Source organism: Prinia subflava, chromosome 6 (assembly GCF_021018805.1).
Source record: "Prinia subflava isolate CZ2003 ecotype Zambia chromosome 6, Cam_Psub_1.2, whole genome shotgun sequence".
Lineage (NCBI taxonomy): Eukaryota > Metazoa > Chordata > Aves > Passeriformes > Cisticolidae > Prinia > Prinia subflava.
The window spans coordinates 23,371,378-23,391,992 of NC_086252.1; the positions used below are offsets into that span (position 1 = coordinate 23,371,378).

The 20,615-nt window shown below is 59.5% G+C and overlaps 2 protein-coding genes across 2 annotated transcripts in view; one reads left to right on the forward strand and one right to left on the reverse strand.

Moving 5' to 3' along the window:
- Positions 1 to 7,392, reverse strand: part of ASIC4 (acid sensing ion channel subunit family member 4) — a 63,560-nt gene extending 56,168 nt beyond the window's left edge. Inside the window, exon 1 of the mRNA XM_063400690.1 lies at positions 6,658 to 7,392. Coding sequence (XP_063256760.1) covers positions 6,658 to 7,311 — 654 coding nt within the window. The 5' untranslated portion in view covers positions 7,312 to 7,392. The remainder of the gene's footprint in view (positions 1 to 6,657) is intronic.
- A 7,773-nt stretch (positions 7,393 to 15,165) lies between these two features.
- Positions 15,166 to 19,920, forward strand: LOC134551843 (rac GTPase-activating protein 1-like). The gene is made up of 16 exons (XM_063399831.1): positions 15,166 to 15,250; positions 15,375 to 15,577; positions 15,661 to 15,797; positions 16,010 to 16,088; positions 16,277 to 16,330; positions 16,957 to 17,034; positions 17,390 to 17,507; positions 17,763 to 17,923; positions 18,134 to 18,295; positions 18,422 to 18,517; positions 18,590 to 18,791; positions 18,869 to 18,974; positions 19,102 to 19,234; positions 19,309 to 19,411; positions 19,519 to 19,636; positions 19,711 to 19,920. The coding sequence occupies exons 1-16, from the start codon at positions 15,166 to 15,168 to the stop codon at positions 19,760 to 19,762; spliced, it is 1,887 nt and encodes a 628-aa protein (XP_063255901.1). The 3' UTR covers positions 19,763 to 19,920.
- Positions 19,921 to 20,615: the final 695 nt, after the last annotated feature.

Consider the following 20,615-nt stretch of genomic DNA (forward strand, 5'->3'; position numbering starts at 1 on the left):
CTGCTTACCATGTGCCTATAGTGCAAGCCTGCCTGGAGCATTTGCTGCTTGGATGGGGGTCACCTGGCACCTGGCTTGGGTGGGGTCACACAGACCACTGGACTCACTATTGGCAACCCTGACGTGTGTTTTGTGCTGCCTGTTCTTCCACAAGCCCTTGGACATCTCCTCGCAGCCCTTCCCTTGCAGAAAGTGGAGCAGCAACAGCCCTGCTGCTGTGCCAAGGGGAGGGTGAGGAAGTGTAGTGGATGCTGCTGCCAAGCTCTGCTGCCAACGTGGCCAAGGCCAGGGGAGCGGGCAGGTGACTCACTCGCCCTGGGTGATTCATCTCAGGTGGTTGGCAGGAGCAGCCGGAGAGCCAGGGCGGCTTCAGCTGTTTCAGGATGTCATGCCCAGAGCCAGCCTATCATCCTGGCCTCCAGCCCTTGAATCCACGTGTCTGCTCCCACAAAAGTGGTCCTTATGGATGCAACCGGGCTATACCTATGCCTGGGAGCTGCCAGCCTTCCCACCACTGACCCCCCACTCTCCCTGGGAGGCCTGCAGGGTGCCTGGCGGGGCAGGAGGCCGCCGCTCCCCTCCGGACTGGCGTGGTCCCGCGGCCGGCACGGCGGGCACGTGTAGGAGGAGGGCTGGCAGCACAGCAGCCAGGAGATAAGCTCCTGCTCATCCTCATCGCATGTGACGGGAGGGAGATTTATGGCTCCAAGCTGCAATTTGTGCGCGGCTCCAACACACCGTATTGATCACTCCAGGTTGCTCCTGCTGCTCCCTCACCTCCTAGCCCCTGCCTGTTAACTCTTCCAGACCTGAGGGCCTCTGGGGCCAGGCACCCTTCTGTGGTGCAGCTGGTGCAGCAAGGAGCACCGCAGGTCCAGGCTGCCTGGGATGCCAGGGCCCATCTCTTGGGAGAAAAGCAGAGTTTTTCCTGGCTGGGGCTCAAAGCAGAGCAGGCAGGGGGAGTCTGGCTGGGTTGGCAGTTAGGGGCACCCCTTGGAAAGGAGAAGGGCCAAGGGGGCAAAGAGATGCTAGAGGAGCCAAGGGGACAAGGATGGCAGTCAGTGATAAGGGAACAGTGCAGAAGGGATGAGGCATCCTGCCAAGGATTAGTGCTGAGTGTACGGGGACGGCAGGTGGTGACAAAGGAATGGTTCCCAGGGGACAGCGTGCGATGGCTGTGGGCAGTGCCAAGGGCACATGGACAGCAGTGTGCACCAAGCAGTCCCAGGGCCAGCTGGGGGGCTGATGCCAAGGGGATGAGGATGGGGGCAGCCGAAGGGGGACAGGGATGGGGCTGCAGGTGGCTCTGCAGCAGCAGCAGGAAATGATGTGTGAAATGAAGAGTTCCTGCCCAGTGCCCAGAGGGAGCGTGCAGCATACTGAGCAGGGCTGGGGCTGGGGAGGGTGCTGCAGGGGAGTGCAGGGCTAAGGGGGTCCCCAGCTGTGTGGGAACCCTCAAGAGGGGGCTGCTCTGCAGCATGAGGCTGCATCCTTCCTGCAGGAGAAGCAGGAAGGGGGCTCTTGGCATGGGACTGCTGAGTGGCTGCTGTGGGGCTGCAGGCTGTGTGGGGCACAGCCTTGCTAGATCAAGCTGTCGCTGCCCCCCTGCTGCGACGCCCCAGCTCCACGTACCCGCCACCCTCTCCCTGCTCGCTGGTTTCCCGCTGCTCCACCGAGATAATTAAATCCGCTATTTCGGCAGGTTCCGCATCCCCTGCCAGGCGGATCCGCAATCAGCCTCGAGAGGGCCGGGGGCCACCCACCTGCGCCCCTCCACCCTCACCGCCCCCACACCGGGGCACCTTGGCTGGCCCTGACACCTCTGCCTGCCTTGGATCCCTGTCTGCACCCTTGGGGACAATCCTAGGTGTTGTGGGTGGGATAACACACTCCTCTCCTGTGTTGGACATATCTTCTCTCCAGCTCCAGGGTTGCAGTCCCATGCCAGCTGCTCTTGAGGGGTGAGTCCTGTCCCCAAAGCCAGCCTGGCTGCAGAGGGACACTGCCAGGGGTGCCACAGACCCTAATCATGGGCAGGAGCTGCTCCCCACCAGCTGTCCAATGTCCCCAGCTTCCCATTCTTCCCCAGTTCTGATGTTATCATTTTCCTGCAGCACCCGGGGAAGCTTTAAATATTCACGGAGGTGAGCTGGGGCAGAGATGCTCCCAGAGGCAGCTGGTGCGAGCGGGCAGGCAGCGGCTGGGTGGCAGAGATAGTGGTGCTGTGCCCGCCGGCTGCCCAGGGCCTGCTGGCACCTGCCAGCTGGGGAGGAAGGGCTTGGGCTGAGCACGGTGGAGAAGCACTGAGAACATCATCCTGAGACAGTTTAGCAGAGTCAGGAGGTGAGCAGGGTTCCCAGGCAGCCCCACACTGTGCTGCCCCCATGCCATGGGCCCTGCCTGGCTGGCTGTCCTTCTGCCTTCCCTCTGCCCCCAGTCCACCATGCAGAATGCCAGATTGATTTCTAAAGCTGGCAACCCTAGCTGTAAATTTTGATCAGTAATTGAATGGGGTAAAACTATTAATATCAATATTAAACAATCTGCTCTTGTGTGATGCATGAAGGTGGGAGTGAAGCTGAGGGTACCTAGGTGACCTGCACAGCTACCTCCTGGTCCAGCTAAAATCCTCAACGCCACCTTGCCAGTGCAGTGGGGAGAGTGGCAAGCATTTCTGTAACCAATTGTCAGCTGTGCCAGGAGAGGGGAGGGCGGCATCCATTAGGAAGGGGAGTTATTGATGGACTCCAAGGCTGCTATTACCTGCCAGCCCTGCTATTACACACATCATCACACAGTGCATGGCTGTGGCCGCCACGCCAGCCCCTTGGTGGTGCCTTGCACCGTGCTGGCCAAGAAAACCACTGGAAACAGGTATAATCACACAGGCAGTGCCCACCAGGTGTGTTTCAGCTGCAGCCCCACTACCTGTGCTGCTGGCTACACATTTGTTGGGGGTTAGATTTGGTTTTGTTTTTTTTTTTTTCCCTCTTCTCACAGAATTTTTTCCCATAAGTTTCCAAGAAGCTTTAATGACTACTTAGTCAGGACAAAAAGAGTGCTTAAGGGATATGGCAGCACGAAGCTACACCTATTGTTTTTGAGTCCCTGGGAGTATCCCTCAGACGGGAGAGATGATTAGCTTTGGGGAAAGGCAAAAAGACAGATCTGGGGGAGGGGGAGGCACTCTTGCTCTCAGCGCCGAGGAGGACGGTCAGGCTGCCCTCTGCCTCTGCCTCGTCCTGGGAAAATCTATCGTCATCTGCTGTGTACCCGGGAATCCTGAACTCGTTTTCTCCAGCCTCTCCCACCACCGCCGCTGCTTCTTCGGACCTTTGAGGCTCTCCTGCTACTCTGTAGCCCTGCACTGCCCAGCCCTGCCGGGACACCCCTGCTGCTCCAGCTGCCAGAGCAGAGCTCCTCATCTCATCCACCAGCCCGGGACTTTTTCCTTCCTTCCAGTTCGGCCTCTCGGAGTCCTGCAGGGGCACCCAGATCAAACTGCTCTGGGCTTTTGTAAAAGAAAGCCCTCAAGGTTCTTGGTTCTGTTTATTATTGATGCTGTAGTTGTTGTTTGTTTGTCGTTTTGTCATATATACTAGTAAAGAACTGTTATTCCTACCCCCATACCTCTGCCTGAAAGCTCCTTTAATTTTCCTTTTAATTGGAATAATTTGGAGGGAGGGGATTTGAATTCTCCATCTCTAGGGAGGTCCTGCCCCTTCCTAGCAGATATCTGTCTTTCAAACCAAGACAACATTGCACTGATGCTGTTCAGTGCTGCCTGAGTTTTCCTCTAGGTCTTGTGTCGCCAGCCCCACAACAAACCAGCACTGTGCAAACCCTATAGCACATACCACACAGCCTGGCTGAGCCATGGAAAGGAGGCATCCCCTGCCATCCTGGAGTGGGGAGCTGGCCTTCACCACCAGCAGGTGATGCCCTTGGGAGCCACCGTGCTGCGAGGCTGAGAGCCCACCACAGCCTGACTCATCCTGGGAGGATTAGTCCTGATCCCCCACTGCCCAGACCCAGGGAGGGCAGCTCTAGGACACGAGGAAGTGAAATCAGGGAGATTAACCCTGGCCCCCAGTGGGATGGAAAATGGAGGCACATCTGTTCATCCGAATGGAAGGAACAGCCGCCCTATGGGGGAGCAGATAAAAATAGGCTGACATTTACCTGCCAGCCCCAAGCAGGGTGGGCAGAGGGCACCATGACCAGCCTGTGTCCACAGAGGGATGCAGGCATCCGCTCGAGTGCCACGTACTCGTCACCTCTCTGCTCAGGCTGCAGAGACAGCGCGAGGCACGTGGCAGTGTGGCTGTGTGACAGCAGGACAGTGTCCTAGGGCAGCATCAGTGCTGGGGAGTCCTGCCAAGGCAGGGGTGACTTCTGGGCACGTGCAAGCACGGATGCTGGGGCAATAGCACAGCAGGTGTGTGTGAAAGGGGTTTGGCGTGTTCAGGGCTGCCTGTGCATGGAGGTGGGCAGCAGGGTGGCTGGCAGTGAGGTGGGAAGCTGTGGCACAGGAAGGGCAGTGAGCTCAGACTGGGCTGGTGCCTGAGCCTGGAGCCAGTTGGGGTACTATTGCTCTTAGAGGGGTGGTAGTGACAAGAGCAGGCAGAGCTGAAATCAGCAGTAGAGGTGCTCAGGCAGATGCTTGAGGATGTTGAAAGAAACCTTTTACCTGGACATCCTCCCCTGCAACCAGCAGGAAGAAACCTTTTCACCTGTCCAAAGCCCTGCAGTCTGGGCTGCCAAGAAGGGCTGATGGCACTCTCTGCTCTGCTAAGGAGCCAGGGGATGCTACAGCAGCTGTTAGCACCTCTTCACTTGCCTGTAGCAGCCCTGTTTTCCCATGCACAGACCAGAGCTGTGGGTCTACAATGACTTTAACATTTCCCAGCAGTGCTGGTCATCCCATCCTTGGAATGACACTTGCCTCTTCACAGCCATCTCCAAGCAGCAGGGGCTAGCCACTCTACAGTCATAGAGGTCAGGATGCCTCCTCCAGTATTGCCAGCTTAGCATCACACCTCTAACAGGCATTTACCTTGCTGTGTGCCCAGAGGCTCAGAGCGCGTGCCCAAGCCAAGGCACAGCATCATCCAGCCCAGCCACAGTGAGTCCCAGTCGAGGCACCAAGAAGCCAGCGCTGGGGTGGGAAGGGTTAACTGCTGTGAGAGCACAGCCTCCCCTTCCTCCCCCTGCACTATGTTTTACAGGCCGGAGCTATTACCAGGAAATGTTCCCATCAGCACCATTGATCCCCTTGTTTACAGCCCAGTAATCCTCCGCTGTTGACTCAGGAGCAGAAAGGAAAGCAGGGAGGGGATGGCTCCCACTTGGGCATTGCCTCTGCCCTGCCTGCATCCCACCCAGGCCTGCCCGACGCACTGGGGTGACCCTGCCACACGTGGCTGGGCACTGGAGTCCCTGCAGCCAGTGGGAAGGTTATGGAGGGTGGCACAGTGGCAGGAGCCCGACTGTGAGAGCAGCCATGGCCCTGCAAGAGCTGGCTCACGCAGGCAGCTGCAGGTCCCCCCTAGCCCGCATTGCCCCCCTGGCACACGGCTGTGCCCCCCGAAGCTGCCTGACACCTGGTGGTGAGCCCAGCGTGACAGCCCCACTTTGTTCTCATTAGGGTGATGAGCAGAGGCGTCATGCTAAATTAGAGACCGACTCACAGCTCTGCATAAGCCAAGCTGGAGCAGCTGCTAGCTGGGACAGCCAGTGGCAGTGGGCACTCACACACTGCCCGGGGAGGCTGCAGCCCCCAAGGCTGCCCACCAGGCAGTAGGACAGCAGAGCTGGCAGGACTCTTGGTGTGGGGTGCTGGCCTTGCACAGTCCTGCCTGTTACTCCCCCTGTGTGTCAGCTGTCCCCAGTCCAGGAGGGCTTGGAGCCCTAGGCCAGGGCTGTAGCTCTCCCTCACCCTTGGCCCAGCCAAGATCCCACAAACTTGTGCCAAGCATCTGTGCCAAGAGCAGTTGTGTGGTGTCCATCAAGGGGACTTTCATGAGCTTTTTACTTCTTCTGGCTCTGACAACAGCAGGGGCTCAACTACCTCCCTGTGCCCATGTCCCAGGCACGTCCCCATGCTGACTGGAAGGGCAGGATTGTGCCCTCCTCTGCTCACTTACGTTACTGCCTGGATACAACCCATCTCCTGGTACCTGCTCTGCTAGGAGGAGATATGCTTTGCTCCCTTTTAAAACCCTCCAGGCCCGGATTTACCTTCCCTCCCTCTGCAAGCCCTCAGGAGCCTGGCTCTTCCCCAGAGCCCATGGCAGAGGTAAGGAGCCAGGCTTCCCAGGCAGGCTGGTACAAGGCTGCAGGTCACAGCCTGCCTCTGCTGGGGCCTTTCTCTGTGCCTCTTAGCCTGGCCTCACAGCACAAGCACTGCCAGAGCCACCCCAGCTCAGCCTAGTGCACCCCAGCTCTGCATGGGGCTCTGCCCCAGCCCCAACAAACCCAAGGCCTTAGAGCCCACCAAAACTGCTGCCTGACATCTTTCCCCTTCCCTGATCCCTGGTCACTGGGGGCTGGGATCTCCTTATCAGCACCACAGCAGTGCCCCAGGCTGTAGGTGCCAGCCAGGGGCCATTCCTAGCCCTCCCTGCCCCTCGGAATGCCCCACCGCTGGCCACTCACTGTCTGGAAGTCGCTGCTGTTGCAGTCCTCCATGGCGAATGTGCAGCGGACAAGCATCTCGCCCAGGTCCAGCCGGTGGCCCACACGCTCGTAAAACTCCTCCAGGTGGAAGGGACGGCTCTTCTCCTCCTCGTCCATGGCCAGTGTCCCCAGCAGAGCCTCCAGCCTGCTCCTCTCAGGGCTTTCTGGCACCAGGGGCCGGCCAGCACTGTCCAGGAGCCCCAGCATCTCCCCTGCCCAGTACAGGTCGTGGCTGGAGAGCTGTGAGAAGCGGACGGGGTTGAGGTTGCAGATGGTAACGGCGGGGAAGATCTTGTTGCGCTCTGTCTCCTCCTCCAGCTGGGTGCTGTGGGGGTACTGGAAGTACAAGCCCACACACTTGGCATAGGCATGAATAAGGAGGGCCAGCGAGCCCAGGAAGGCCAGCAGCCACAGCAAGTTGCGGACGGTGTAGCGCCGGTGCCGGAAGATGTGATGGATGCCGTGGAGGGTGGAACGGCTGGCAAACTCTTCCAGGCTGCACGGGGGCTGCCGTGGGGCTGGGACCTTGCGTGCTGGGTGCCTGTCAGGACAGTCCCCCGCAGGAAGGGCTGCAGAGGGCCAGGGGGAACCCCAGGTGCGTGGGGGAGGTCCCTGAGCTTCCTCCAGCCACATGCTGCCGGCCGGCTCTGCCTCTCCCGCGGAGCACAAGGTGCCAGACGAGGTTTGAGGGAGGGGTGACCGTGACAGCACCGGGCGGCCGGGCTGTGCGGAGAGGGATGTGCGGCAGGGCCGGGGCGGGAGCGGTGCGGTGCTGCCGCCGCACCCTGCCCCGAGCGGGAAGCTCGCTGAGTGCCGAGAGCACAGATGTACTTAGCGATCACCGCATCCTGCAGGAACTGGAGCCAGAGGCTGAAACATCCTGGAAAGCTCAAGGCACTCTCACTGCCTGTCCCCCGGGGTTGTGGGCAATTACTTGGAGTCCTGCTCACTTCCAACCTCTCCGTGCATTTAGTGTGGGTTCCCCAGGGAGGGGGAGACAGGCAAATTCCTCATTTTCCCCTGGCAGGACATGTAGATGCCACCTGGGCAGTGCTGCATGGCCCTGGGCTCAGGAGAGATGCCTGGCCAGGCGTGCGTCGGGGGTCAACCTGTCTCTGGTCATGGAGCTGTGGAGGAACCCCAAGTTCTGCACCAGTGTTGCAGAAGCACAGCCCTGAAGCGCAGCTCCTCAGGCTGGCCAAGGAGTCAAGGTGTCGAGTGTCACTCTTGCCACAGCTCCTGCACCCTTGGACTCAAACACCTCCTCTGGGATCCCCATAACCTGCAAGGGCCCAGACTGCCATGAGTACAGGGAAGAGTGAGGGGTGGCAGAGCACCTGGGAGCAGTGACACAGACCTCAGGGGAGTGCTAGGTCCTGGCACCACCTGCATGCCACCACAGAGATGATGCCAGGCTCTCTAGTATGGTGCTACCTCGAGGCCAGGACATCTGACATGGTGGAGGGGCCAGCACCACTCAGCATCCCTTGCCTTCACAGTGCACAGGAAAATGCAAAATCTTTTATGAGGCCAGTGTTGAAGCTGAAAGAAACAGCTGCTTGTGAGCAGTGAGAAGCACTTGTGTACCCAAAAGTTTGTGTCCCTTTCTGAACAATCCCAGTTGGTCTAGTAAAAGATGCTGCTTTTTCTTACTGGGCTTGCCACCCAGGGACCTGTCAGAACAGATCCCACAGCACGGGTTTGCTGACAGTGGGAGCAGAGCAGAGGCACAGAGCACAGCTGTGTCTGTGAGGCCAGGGAGGGCACACAAGCTAGGAGAGCAGGCTGTGTTCTCCAGCCTCCCAGGAGAGAGGATGGGTAAATCAGAGGTAAGGATCCTCAGGGAAGAGCTGCTTCCCAGGCCCAGTGGTGCTAGAGGGGAGCAAGAGGACTGAAGATATTCAGCCCTGGCTGGGCACCCACAGGGCCTCGGAGTGCAGCAAGAGGCACTGCAAGGCTCTGGTGGTGTCTGTAGCCACGGGCTGACAACACTGGCCCTGCCCAGCTGTGCTCCCCTGGCCTGTGCTCCCCAGCACAGCTTTAAATCCATTAGCTTTGCATAATTAGATTTTTCTCAATTACCAGATTATGATAATTAACAGCTCATTTGTAGGAGGCAGTGCCTAATCCCGGCATCATGCCTGGCTCGATGCCAGCCTGGCTATTGGCTGCTGGTGCTGGCACAGTGGGCAGCAAAGCAGATACTGGGATAGAGGAGCCTCAGGAATGCTCCCAGGACCTCCCAAAACCTCTTAACCACTGCTGACCTAGAGCTCCCCTTCACTGTCTGGCCAATACAGCCTGCATAGAGGGGCTGGTCTGCAAAAACAAGGGGAATGTGAGGTCAAGGCAGGAACAGCATGCTCTGGCAAAGGGAGTCAGCAGGGTTTTAGAAATGGCTCAGTCACCCACATGGCTCCAAAGATGCAAAAAACATCCTGCAATGCCTCCTCCTACAAGCAGCCACCAAGCAAAACATGGGAGAGGTTAGCACTGTGGGCTGGGCTGGCACAGCTGCAGTCATTAGGAGTCTCATTAATGAACTTTCCTAGTCAATAATGTTGTGATGAAGGACAGGAGAGCAGGGAGGCAGCTGCTGGTAAGGTACCAATCTTTATCACGGGAAGGCTGGGCAATTCAGGCAATTACTGCCCATCAACAGAGCTTCATCCCTGGTAACATAATAGAGCAAATATTAAGAGAAAAATGCTTCTGAAGACCTCGAGGGCAAGGGAACAGGGAGCAATAAAGATATGCTTGGAGCTCACAGAGAATAAATCTACCCAGTCCAACTTCACAGCATTTTTTTGGTAAAATTGCTAAATAAATTGATGGTGAAGAGACAGGAGGTATGAAATATCAGGCTTTTATTAAAGCATTTGATATAGCATCTCAGGGAACTAATTCCAATTGGTGGGAACAACCATCCCCCACCTGGGCTGGGTGCAGCTGAGGAGGCGAGGGAGATGGGGTGACCCTGGGCACGAGGGGAGCATGGTGGCATCCTGTGACACCAGTGATTGCAGTGCCATCAGAGCAGCCCCTCTTCTCCCACCCAGGTAAATATGCTGCAGCTTCTGCTCCATGATCCGCCTCCCGAGGTGGCAGTGACAGGAGCACCAGTGTTGTATCTGGATGATTGGGATGTCCCTATAGGACTGTGCCCATAGCCAGCCCAGTGCCCCCATTGCACTTGTTTGGGGCCACCATCTCCACATACCTGAGGCTGCTTCAGGGCTCTTCTGGCCCTGCCATGGGCTCTGCTTGCAGAGCTCTGGCTGGGAGGAGGCACTGAGTGTGGGTAGCAGTCATGCCCAGCCAGGCATGACTGGATGGGATGTCTCAAGCTGTTCCCATGCGTCTACTATGCGTGGCATTTCTGCTGTTCTGCCATGAGCATCTCTAGGCGGGGGATCTGGTCCTGCCTCTCCCCCCAGCATGGGCTGCAATTTCGACTCATGCAGGCAATAAATCAGCCTGCTTGCCCTGAGGTGGCTATGTGGCCCCTGCTGCTTCAGCTCACATTTCCCAGCCTCAAATTACCCCAGGCTGCCAGAGCGGGATGATTTTGTGCCGCTCCTTCAAACACCCTCTGCTCTGTTTTTGTTACCAGATTTTTCCAAAGCCCCTTGAGTGTCTGCATGTCCAGGCACAGCCTATTCCAGCACATGGTCCCGACTGGCAGCGCTTCTGGGGAGCAGACCTGCAGCAACCCCGACTGCTCAACACCACAGGGAGTTAGATGAGCCTTGGCAAGGCAGCTTCACTCAACCACAACGGCATTTGCTCCTCGACTAGATCAGGGTCAGAGGTCCCCTACCAAATTTCAACATGTTTTTCTCTGTGGGAGAGCAGCCCAGAGCGTGGTTTTTTGCTGGAAGCCACCTGGAGCATTTCTTCTTTAAAACAGTTTTTCTCCATGGGTTCCTTTGATGCACACACTGGGAGCACCACATACAGCAGTTACACTCCCAGCTGGAGTCTGCTTTCGCCTTGCTGACGAGTCCCTCTTTCTGTCCCCTTCAGCCACTTCCCCTGTCCCAGCAGTGCCAAGCATCCAGGGGCTTGAGGGGCTGGAGGCCATGGCAAGCTCTCTGGTGGAAACAGCCCTGCCTCGGGGCAGAGTGAGCGAATCCTTCTGCTGGGAGCACTCACAAAATGCTGGGGATCATGAGATGCTGGGGAAGCTCGTGGATAAGGGGCACAGCTCACCCTGGTGTCAGGCCAGCCAGGCTGCCCCATAAGAAAAGCACTAAATCGATGAGACTTCTCAGACGTCTCAAGTGGGAGCAATGAACAAAGCACAGTGAATCAGGGGCCAAGCAGAGAGATCTGTGTTTGTGCAGCATCAGCAGATTTCCTCACAGCCCTCACTTTTGGGGCAACAGAGGAAGCTATTAAATGAGGCACATCCACAGCAGTCCCAGCAGGATCTCTCCCTTGCATGCTGTCTCCTCTCTCCCTGCAGCCTGGCTTCTTCCCACACCAACCTCTTTCCAGCTCCTTGCACTGGTGCTAATCCCCTAATCTGTGCAAAGCAATAATATTCTGCATGGCACAGTGGCTGCTTTTAGATCTGCATCCCTCCTCCTTCCAACAACCAGTTCTCTTATCAGCAGCAGGTATCAGGTGAGCCAGGCACCATCTACTTCTGATAAACCCGTGTTTATTTTGCCCTATTTCCATTTATCTCCAAGCTTGTAATTATCCCTCATCTCACAGCGCATTGTGCTGCCTTGCGTGCTGCGGCGGGGAGGGGACGCGTGCTTTGCCGGGCAGCCCTGAGGCAGAGCCTCCTGCCAGCAGGGTGCAGGGACCCGCTGGGACGATCCAGAGGGATGGGTGCTGCCCCCCACACCGGCTGCACAGCCGTGCTTCCCTTTCTCCACACCCGAGCCGCATTCCCTTTCATCTCGCACAGCGGTGGAGATGGATTTTCTCCCTGTGAGCCAGATGTGTTGCACGGAGCATAAACACCCGCGACAGTTGTTGTGCTCCTCAGTGCGAAGGCATCAGATGTCTGCATTAAAACAAAGCTCTCCACTTAATTACTCAGGCTGATAATTCAGCGCGTGGAGGCGGCTCTGGTTGAGAGCAGAGGGCTGGATCACAGCTGGGACTGGAGAGCCTTGGAGTGCACATTAATCCTGGCTCTTGCAGCCCTGATTAACGGTGCTGGAAACCTGCCCACACCATTTATTCCCTGGGGAAGGGTCTTTTACTGCCCCACCAGAGAGGGGCCAGAGTGGTGCCCAAGAGGGCTCACTGACCCTCACTGGGCCAAGGCACTGCCTTCCCAGTGTCTTCAGGGTGGGATGGTTGAGGACATGAGACACCAGGGTGCTGTGCTGCCCTGGGAACAGCCACCCACTGCATCTGAAGGCCCAAGGATCACCTCGTGCAGGTACCTGCTGCCACAGCTGGAGAGAGCTGGAGACAGACTACGGCTGGGCTTAGAGCGAGATCAGGCAAGACCAGGCAGACCACCCAAGGCTTTCTCTTTGGGGACAAGGCTGCTTGCTCCTGCTAACCGGAATTTCTCCTTCCAGGACCAGCAAACACCTTCTGCAAGTTATCTTTGCTCCCCTCAATGATCACCAGGGCCTAGGGGAACTCCTGGGGGAGTCTCTCAACCAGCCATGTGCCCTTGGCCTATGAGCACCCACCTGGCTCTGCCAGTCTGTCTGGAGGTGATGCTCCCTTGGACCTCTCTCCTCTGCTCTCTCCCTCGTGCCTGTTCCCCAACCAGCCCCTCCCTTCCTCCCTCTCATCCTCCCTCTCTCTCAGTGCCTGGGCATCCCTGGATCTGGGGCATCCCTTTCCCAGCAGAGCCCCAATCCCAGAGCACCCTGCAGGTCTGCCTGTGGGGTCCTGTCTGTCCAGGGAGACTGGTTTCTTCCAGCTCAGCTCCAGCCCTCTTATCTCTCCTCCCCATTCCGCACACTTTGCTCCCTGGCTGGGGTGAGTGGGAGTGACAGATCGCATCCTGCCCGGGCTGAGCACCCACGCTGGTGCTGGGCACAGGGCAGAGGGGCCCAAAGCAGGCAGCAGGCAGCTGCAGGCAGCATATCCCAGCGGGGCCCCAAGAGTTAAACTGTCATGTATTCAGGGCCACGCGCTGGCCAGGAATTACACTTTTATCGGCATGCGGTGCTGCCGCCACTTGAATTGGGACTGGGAACTCTATTTCCGAGCTCACCCAAATTATTCTCGAAGAGATAAAGCGCGGTGCAGAGCAGCGCCGGCGCTTCATTAACATTCCCCAGCCCATTCAGCTTTAAACGAAGATTGCCTGCCTCGGAAAATGATAAAATTGAACATGTGAAGCAGGGCATTATGTTCCATCAGCCGATATTATTTCCCACGCAGGGGCCGAGTGGAGACACAAACAGCTATTTATGCAGTACCTGGCCAAGCCAGGGTGGCTTGGGAGGGGGGAGCAGGTGGTGGCAGGGACACAGGGTGGGTGGCAAATACCCCCCACCCATCCCTGGGCATAGGAGGGGCTGTCTGCATGTTACCAAGTCCGCTCTGCCCTCCTGCGGGTTCCCAGGCTTGTGCCCAGGGTGCAAGGCGGGTCCAGGACCACTGACCTGCTCCATGCATTGGGTGTGGAAAGGGGCTCAGGGATGTGTGTGTTCCCATGGGTAGCACTGGCAATGCTGGGCCATCTCCATCTGCTGCCCTGCTCCAGGAATGCATGTCCCCTGCTAAGGCGGAGCAAGTGGGGTGCTGGCTCCATATGTGGAATGGGGTCTCGCCCCCTGTGCTGGACCAGTGGGATTGAAGAGCATCCACAGAGAGGCAGGATACCTGTGCCTCCCCAGAGGCAGGCAGGGAGGGATGAGTGGGCAGGGAGGGCTGAGCAGGCAGGCCCCCGGGGCTGCAATTGGATTTTGCTTGGCCATGCTGAGCCTATCGATCCAGTAGTAATTAAAGTCGCTCCAAAACCTGACTCATATTCAACCTTGGGAGGAAGGAGCTTCGGTGAGAAACACCCTCTGTTCCCCATGGTCTGCCACAGGATGGAGCAAAGCCTTGCCAGGGTGCTTCCAGACCCCTGATGGTCTCTGTCCCAAAGGGGGACCATGCCTTGGCACTGTCTGGAGCCCAGGCAGCAGCACCCATCAAGCACTATCCTGGCCAGTGTCCCTGGTACCACACTACCTCGGCCACAAATGCTGATTATGTTCAGCCCTTTGAGTGACACAAACTCTATAGATATTTTCCAGATCCTGGCTATTTTCTCACCAAGTGCCAGAGACACATCCCTTGCATGTAGCAGTACTCTCCCATACCCCTTTCTTGTCACTGTCTAGGCTCTGACTGAGGGACTAGCACAGGTAAAGAAGCCTGTTGAGCCCACAGACACTCCCAAGAGTCACCAAGGTGTTGGGATGGACCAGGTGCTGTGTGTCCACAGGGCACAAAACCTCTGCTCCAGGTCAGTGTCAGCTGGGGAGGTGTGAAGGCCCGCGAGGATTCTGCGAGTTGTTCGTGTGTATTTGTGTGTGTGTGTGTGTGTGTCTGTGTGTGTGTGCAAGGATGTGCACACCCAACCCTGCCGCCAGCACCGCTGCTATTCCCGGTATTCCTAGCAGGTCGGGACAGGCACCGGCGAGGGGGAGCTGCCTTTCACCGGCACCCCCCGCACCCTGCCCGGACCCTCCCGCGAGAAAGCAGGGCCGCCAGGGCCCGGGGGCTCCGGCAGGGAGGCGGCACGGGGCCGGAGGCAGCCCTGGGGACCCCCGGGCAAGGGACCCAGGGGCAGAGTACGGGCAACGCGGGCAGCGGCGGGGCTTTGCGGCGGGGAGGTGGCTCCATCTGGAGGACACGGACCAGGCCAGGAGACCCGGTGCGGGGGATCCCCGCCGCCCCCGCCTGCCGCTCGGTATGCGGGACACGGCGCTGGGGGACAGCGGACAAGGACATCGGCTCCTCCGGCCCCGCCCGCGCCGTTCCCGGGATGCGGGCGGGGGAAAGCGGTGCCTCCTCCAGCATCCCTGCACGCCCAGCGCTCCCACGCCCGGTGGTCCCCCCGATGCCCCCGCACGCCCCGAGCATCCCGCACCCACTGCCCCTGCACCCTTTAAGTGCTCCCATCAGGTACACCCAGTGCCTGGGCATCCCCCGCCCCCAAAGGCAACCCTCACCCTGCTCCGCCACCCCGCAGCCAGTGCTGCCACCCGCACCCCGGGGCATCCCACGCCCTGAGACCTCGGGAACGCTCCACGGCGCCGGCAGCCGCCAGGGCGGCGGGTCGGACCCCGGTGGCGGCGGGAGGCGGAGGCGGGGCCGGGACGGGCTCCACCCCGGCCCCCGGCCCACATAGGCCGGCCGGGAGGGCCCCTTACCCCGAGCCTGCGCCCTCCCGAGGCCCCACGGAGTATCCTGGCGGTCGGAGGAAAGCGTGGGGCAGGAGCTGCGGGTGCATACGTGGGAAGGGGTGCCTGGCTGCGGGGGCCCCGTCCCGTCCCGGGCGGCAGGATGCTGCGGCAGCGTTGCGGGCAGCTCCTGGCCCGGCTGGAGCAGGGGCTTCAGCTCCTGGAGCTCGGCGGCAGCGTGGAGGAAGGTGGGTGTGTGTAACCCTTCGGCCCAGGGCACACCGGCACCCCCGTCTCTGCCGCCGGTGTGGTTTGGTGAAGCTGGGGGCTGGCTCCCGGTCCCGGCTGCCCACCCACTGCTGTTGCCCCTAGAGTACATCCAGATCGCTCGGTGCTTTGAGGCGACGCGCCAGAGATGCTGCCGGCTGGAGCAGGATGGGCGTCGTGCCCGCGAGCAGCTGGCCCGTGTGGAGGCCGAGCGGGCAGCGCTGGAGGTGAAGCTCAAGCACGCCCGAAACCAAGTGGAGGTGGAGATGAAGAAGCGGCACCGGGCAGAGGCTGAGCTGGAGAAGCAGGTCAGGGTGCGAACTGCAGGGGTACCCTGCGGGGCTGGCTAGGGGCTCTCAGCCTGCTCACCACCGCCCTGTTTCACTTGCAGGAGCGCAAACTTCAGCTGGTCCTTGAGCTGCTGATGCGGGAACCATGGGGAAACGAGGCACTGAGCAGGGAGCAGTGCTCTGTTCTCAGTGCCCTGGCTGGTCGGCGCCTTGGGGCAGCCTTGGCACCCGGCAGGAGGTGAGCAGGGGTGGCAGTCCTCACCCCAGCCCCTTGGTCTGCCCTGGGGTCGGCTGTGCCCCTCTCACCCTCATCACTGCTTGGGCTTGAGGGTCTGGCTGGGCAAGGAGGTGCTTGGGCTCTGCAGAGCAAGAGCTGTGAGCTCCCAGGAGCAGCTGTACGAGTAGGTGCTGGCTGAGGGGGGAATTGCTCCAGCTGAGCTCACTCTGCAGGTCATCTGCAGTGGACGAGCCGTGCCAGTCCCTCCTGTCCCACTCGGACATCAGCTATGACCGCACTGAGGATGACGTGGTAAGAAGTGTTCGGCTGTGAGTCTCAGGGCTCACCCCAATAGTGAGGGGGTCGTTTTGCCCCACTTCTGCCACAAAGTGGCACAGCCCCTTTGTTCATGGTTAGGGCTGGGCTGCTATCAGAGCTGGAGATGAATGTTGGGGATGCCTCTGGCCTGATGCAGCCCCAGACCCCCTGCTGCTTTTCAGGATGTTGATATGACGGTAGTGCGGACCCTGAAGCGCAAAGTTCCAGACAAGCAGGTATGAGGAAATGATGGGATGTGGCAGCTTTGGGGGCTGGTGTTGAGGTGGTGTCTGCGCCCTTGTGTGGGTGAGGATACCCCAACTCTGATCACACTCCTTCAATGTGTCCTTTGGGTCCCTCTGCCCACCAAGGTCCCAGTGTGCATCCCAGGCTGGGGTGCTGGCCCTGTGCCGTGCAAGGTGAGGACACCCAGATACTTCTCCATCCCAGCACAGGAGGCTGCAAGGAGCCTGGCAGGGAATTTAATTTATTGATGCTGGGCTGGGAGCATCGTCTCTCGGCAAACCTCCTGCGATCAATAGAAACTCCATTACGTTCCACCGTGGCCCAGCTGGGCTCCTCAATAATTCATTGCCATATGCGGGCACCCCGCACCCCGCTCTGCTTGCACCTCTGCATTGCAGGCCTGACCTGGCTTCCCCCAGCCCCAGGGCTGGCTCTTACCCGGTGGGGAAGCCTGGGTCCCCATGATGCCTGGTGCGGGGCAGGCAGTGCTGAGGGAGTAGGGTGAGACTGGGACTTTTTGTTGGGCTGAGGTCACTTGGCTTGGTTACTCTGGGGTATGGGGAGAAGTCAGAGGCGGGGGTCTCTGCCTGCTCTTCACACTATCTTCTGTTTCCAGCGTGTGTCCCTGGCCCCTCAGGTTGGCCCTGTGGTGATGGCAAAGCGACACCGTTCTTCTATGGTACCTCAAAATGCTGTGAGTAGAGACCCCAGCGTGCCCTGGGCAGGGATGGGGAGCATGGGCTTTCCCAGTGCCAGAAGGCAATGCTGCAGCCCTCGGTCCTGTGGATGCTGTGAGTCCAGTGCTCAGCTGTCTCCTCTGGGTGCCTGTGTCCTTTAGCCTGTATCACCTTGGTCCCAGTAGAGACAGCATCCCTGGCTATGCTGGACCACTGCCCTGAAGCCTGCATCTCCCCCATACCCATGGTGGCAGCATCCCTGACTGTGCAGGACCACAGGGATGGGGATCAGGTGGACCAGAGATCATGTGGGAGATGCTGGAGAACTATGGGGCTGCAGTTGTGTATCTTATTGGTCTCCCATTTTGACAGGTGAGTGTCCCTGCTATGCCCCCTCCTGCTGAGGTCCCAGGCCCTGCTGACCTCCTGCCTGCTGTTCTGGTGCCTCAACGCCGCTCTCGCCAGGGACACCGTGTCTCCACATGTGCAGGTCACAGGAGGGGCTGAGAGGGGGCTTGATGGGTGGTATGGGACCAGCCTCAAGGTGCTGCTGTCACAGGGGAGAGAGGGGATCTGTCGGGGGGTGCTTATTCCCACTGTGGAGGTACTGGGGCCCTCTGGACATGCCAAATGCCACTGTCTCATGCAGAGACTCCCTGGGAGGTGGGAAACCTCCCCACATCCTTGGTGGGTGATGGAGTGGCTTGCCTTTCAGGTCTCCCTCCACTGCTTCCTCCCTCTGCAGAGCTGACCACGGTGTGGGGCACCAGTGAAGATCTGGGCCGCCACACTGCAGGGCAGGAGAGCCGCACTGAGGGCAGCTCAGAGGGACAGCCAGCAGCAGCCCCTTTCCCCTCACCTCCACCGAGTCTCCCACCAGTCCAGCACAAGTTCACCTCCAAAACGGTGCGTGACCCAACCTCTCTCTCCTCTGGGGAGGTGGGCAGGGGAGAGAGTTATGGGGTTGGGGGCAAGGCTGTCTTTCATTCCCCAACCCCTTAGCTCTGCCTGCAAGGGGAACGGATGGAGACAGTGGGACCTAGCTGGGAGAAGATAAAGGAGTGGTACTGGGTGTCTGCAAGAAGGGGGGCTCCTGATCCTGTTCCCCCTCCACAGGTGATCCGTCCTGAGCCATGTTGTGTCTGTGGTTCCCGCATCCGCTTTGGGAAGACTGCCCTCAAGTGCTGCCAGTGCCAGCAGCTGCTACACACCAAGTGTCGGGAGCAGTGCCCCAGCCTCTGCACACCCAGGCCTCACCACCACGCCTGGCCCCGTGAGGTGGGGCGGCCTCTCCACGTCCCTGTGAGGCTTCAGGGCTACTGGCCCTAGGATGTTGGGCCTCTGCCCGCCCTGGCTGCAGGGCTGGGCCGTGGGTGCAGCACAGGTTGGGGTTGTTCTCCCCAGGGTGTGCTGGCTGACTTCGCGCCCTCCACGCCGCCCCTGGTGCCCACGCTGGTGGTGCAGTGTGTGACCGAGGTGGAGACACGAGGCTTGACAGAGGTAGGGGCCAGGATGGTGAAGGTGGCAATGCTGTGGTTCCCACGGGGCTGAGCCCCTTTCCCTGTGCCCCAGACAGGGCTGTACCGGGTGCCAGGTGCGGAGCAGCTGGTACGAGAGTGGAAGAGGAAGCTGCTGCGGGCTGGGGGTGCACTGCCTGCCCTCAGCAGTGTGACTGACATCCATGTAGTCTGTGGGGTGCTCAAGGACTTTCTGCGGGGGCTCAAGGAACCATTGGTCACCTTCAGCCTCCACCCTGCCTTCCTGAGGGCTGCCGGTGAGCAGGGAGTCCCAACGTGGGGGAGGGGGAAGGGAGTGCTTCTCCCCTAACACTGCTCCCTGGTGCTGCCACAGACATCCCCGATGATGCTGCCAGGGACACAGCCCTATGCCATGTGGTGAGCAAGCTGCCCCCAGCCAACAGGGATACCCTGGCCTTTCTCATGCTGCACCTGCTTAGGTGAGTGGCTCATCCTGGCACAGTCTGTCCCCATCACCTGGCTGTCTGTCCCTCCCCCAGGCTTTGTGCCCTAGGATGCAGATCCCCTGGCCAGGCAGCATTCTCCTTCCCTCTGTCCCCCCTGCAGGGTGTCACACAGCCCTGACTGCAAGATGGATGTGCTCAACCTGTCCCGCGTGTTTGGCCCTACGCTGGTGGGACACAGCTCAGCCAACCCCACGCCGCTCGCCATCATGGAGGACACGCCTCGGCAGTGCAAGGTGAGGGCTCCCTGAGGTGTCGGGTGTACCCTGGGCACTGCCAGTGTCCCTGTCCTACATGTGTCTCTGCCCAGGTGGTGGCCCATCTCCTTTCACTGCCACCTAACTTCTGGAAAGGCTTTGTGGAGACAGAGCAGGAGAACCTGGTGCCAGTGCCAGCCCTGAGACGTGAATGTGGTGAGCACAGGAGCCCCAGCCCCGACTCACCCTGGCCTTCGGCCTCTTTGAAGGGTCCTGGTTGCCCATGGCTGGGGTGAGATAGCTGTCCCCACTCTGTCCTACAGAATCATTCTTCCAGCCTATTGTCTCTCCGGAGCCCAAGCCAGGGCAGCTGAGCCCAGCTGGTACCTGCTGCCTCCCCAGCAGCCTGCGGAGCTGCGTGGGCACGGCCACCCGGCCCCCGTGAGTGTTGTTGGGCGTGGGTGGGAGCCCAGGGGAGCTCGCTTTGTACCCCTGACTCATCTCTCCCCACGCAGGCAGGGGCCAGCCCCGAGGAAGGTGGGCCGGTTTTTCCCTTCTCCTGTGTAGCCTGCAGCAGTGGCTCCCTCGGGACACGGAGCTGGCACTGGAGGAGGAGGAAAGACTGCAGGACCAGGCAGCTGCCTGTGGGGTGACAGTGCCGAGCTCAAAGCTCTGCTCTGCTTCCCCGGGGACTGGGGAGCAGAGCTGGCTCTGTCCAGCTGTGGTGGCAGGGACACTACCCTAGTGCTATATTTTGAATTTGGTTTGTATTAAATGTTTGCAGCAACACACAGCTGACTGTGGCTGCTCTCTGTCCTGACCTGCTCTGCCAGGGTTTGGGGCTCACTGGAGCCTGGTGGGGCAGCAGACAAGAGCTCTGAGCAATGCTCCACAGAACCTCTGCTTTGGGAGGGCAGGCAGAACCCCCTCCCACCCGAGCCGAAGCTCTATTCTTGTGCTCTGGAGCCCCGGATGTGGGCGGCCCCGCTTTGAGCCCAGATATTGGCCCCAAGTAATTGGAGCTGCTGCTGCTCAGGGCAGGACAACCTTAAAGTGTTTCCAGACTTCCCCACCTCAGTGGAGGCCTCTTTAACTCCTTCCTCCCCTCCAGCCCGGGCGGTGCTGGAGGTGCACAAAGCCCAAGCAGGGCTCTTTCCCTCCAAGAGGGGGAAGCAGGACCATGCTGTAATGGAGCACTGTCCTAGGAAGGGCCTGTCCTCCAGATAACTCTGCAGAAGGGGCAGCCAGTGCAGAGAGAGTTTAGGGAAAAGAGGCATTACACAACAGGGATAGGAACTGCCCCTGTGCCACATCAAGCAGCCACTAAACCTTTGTCCCTACTAAAAGCCAGACCAGATGGGGCACATGAGAGAAAGTGCATGTGCAATCCTGAAATGCAAGTACTTTGGCTCAGTTTTCC

Excerpts from the sequence above, each read along its gene's own strand:
- LOC134551843 (XM_063399831.1), top strand. The coding sequence starts at position 15,166 with ATGCTGCGGCAGCGTTGCGGGCAGCTCCTGGCCCGGCTGGAGCAGGGG. Across the intron at positions 15,798-16,009 it reads GCCTTGGCACCCGGCAGGAG|GTCATCTGCAGTGGACGAGC; the intron begins GTGAGCAGGGGT and ends CTCACTCTGCAG. Across the intron at positions 18,296-18,421 it reads ACCACGCCTGGCCCCGTGAG|GGTGTGCTGGCTGACTTCGC; the intron begins GTGGGGCGGCCT and ends TGTTCTCCCCAG.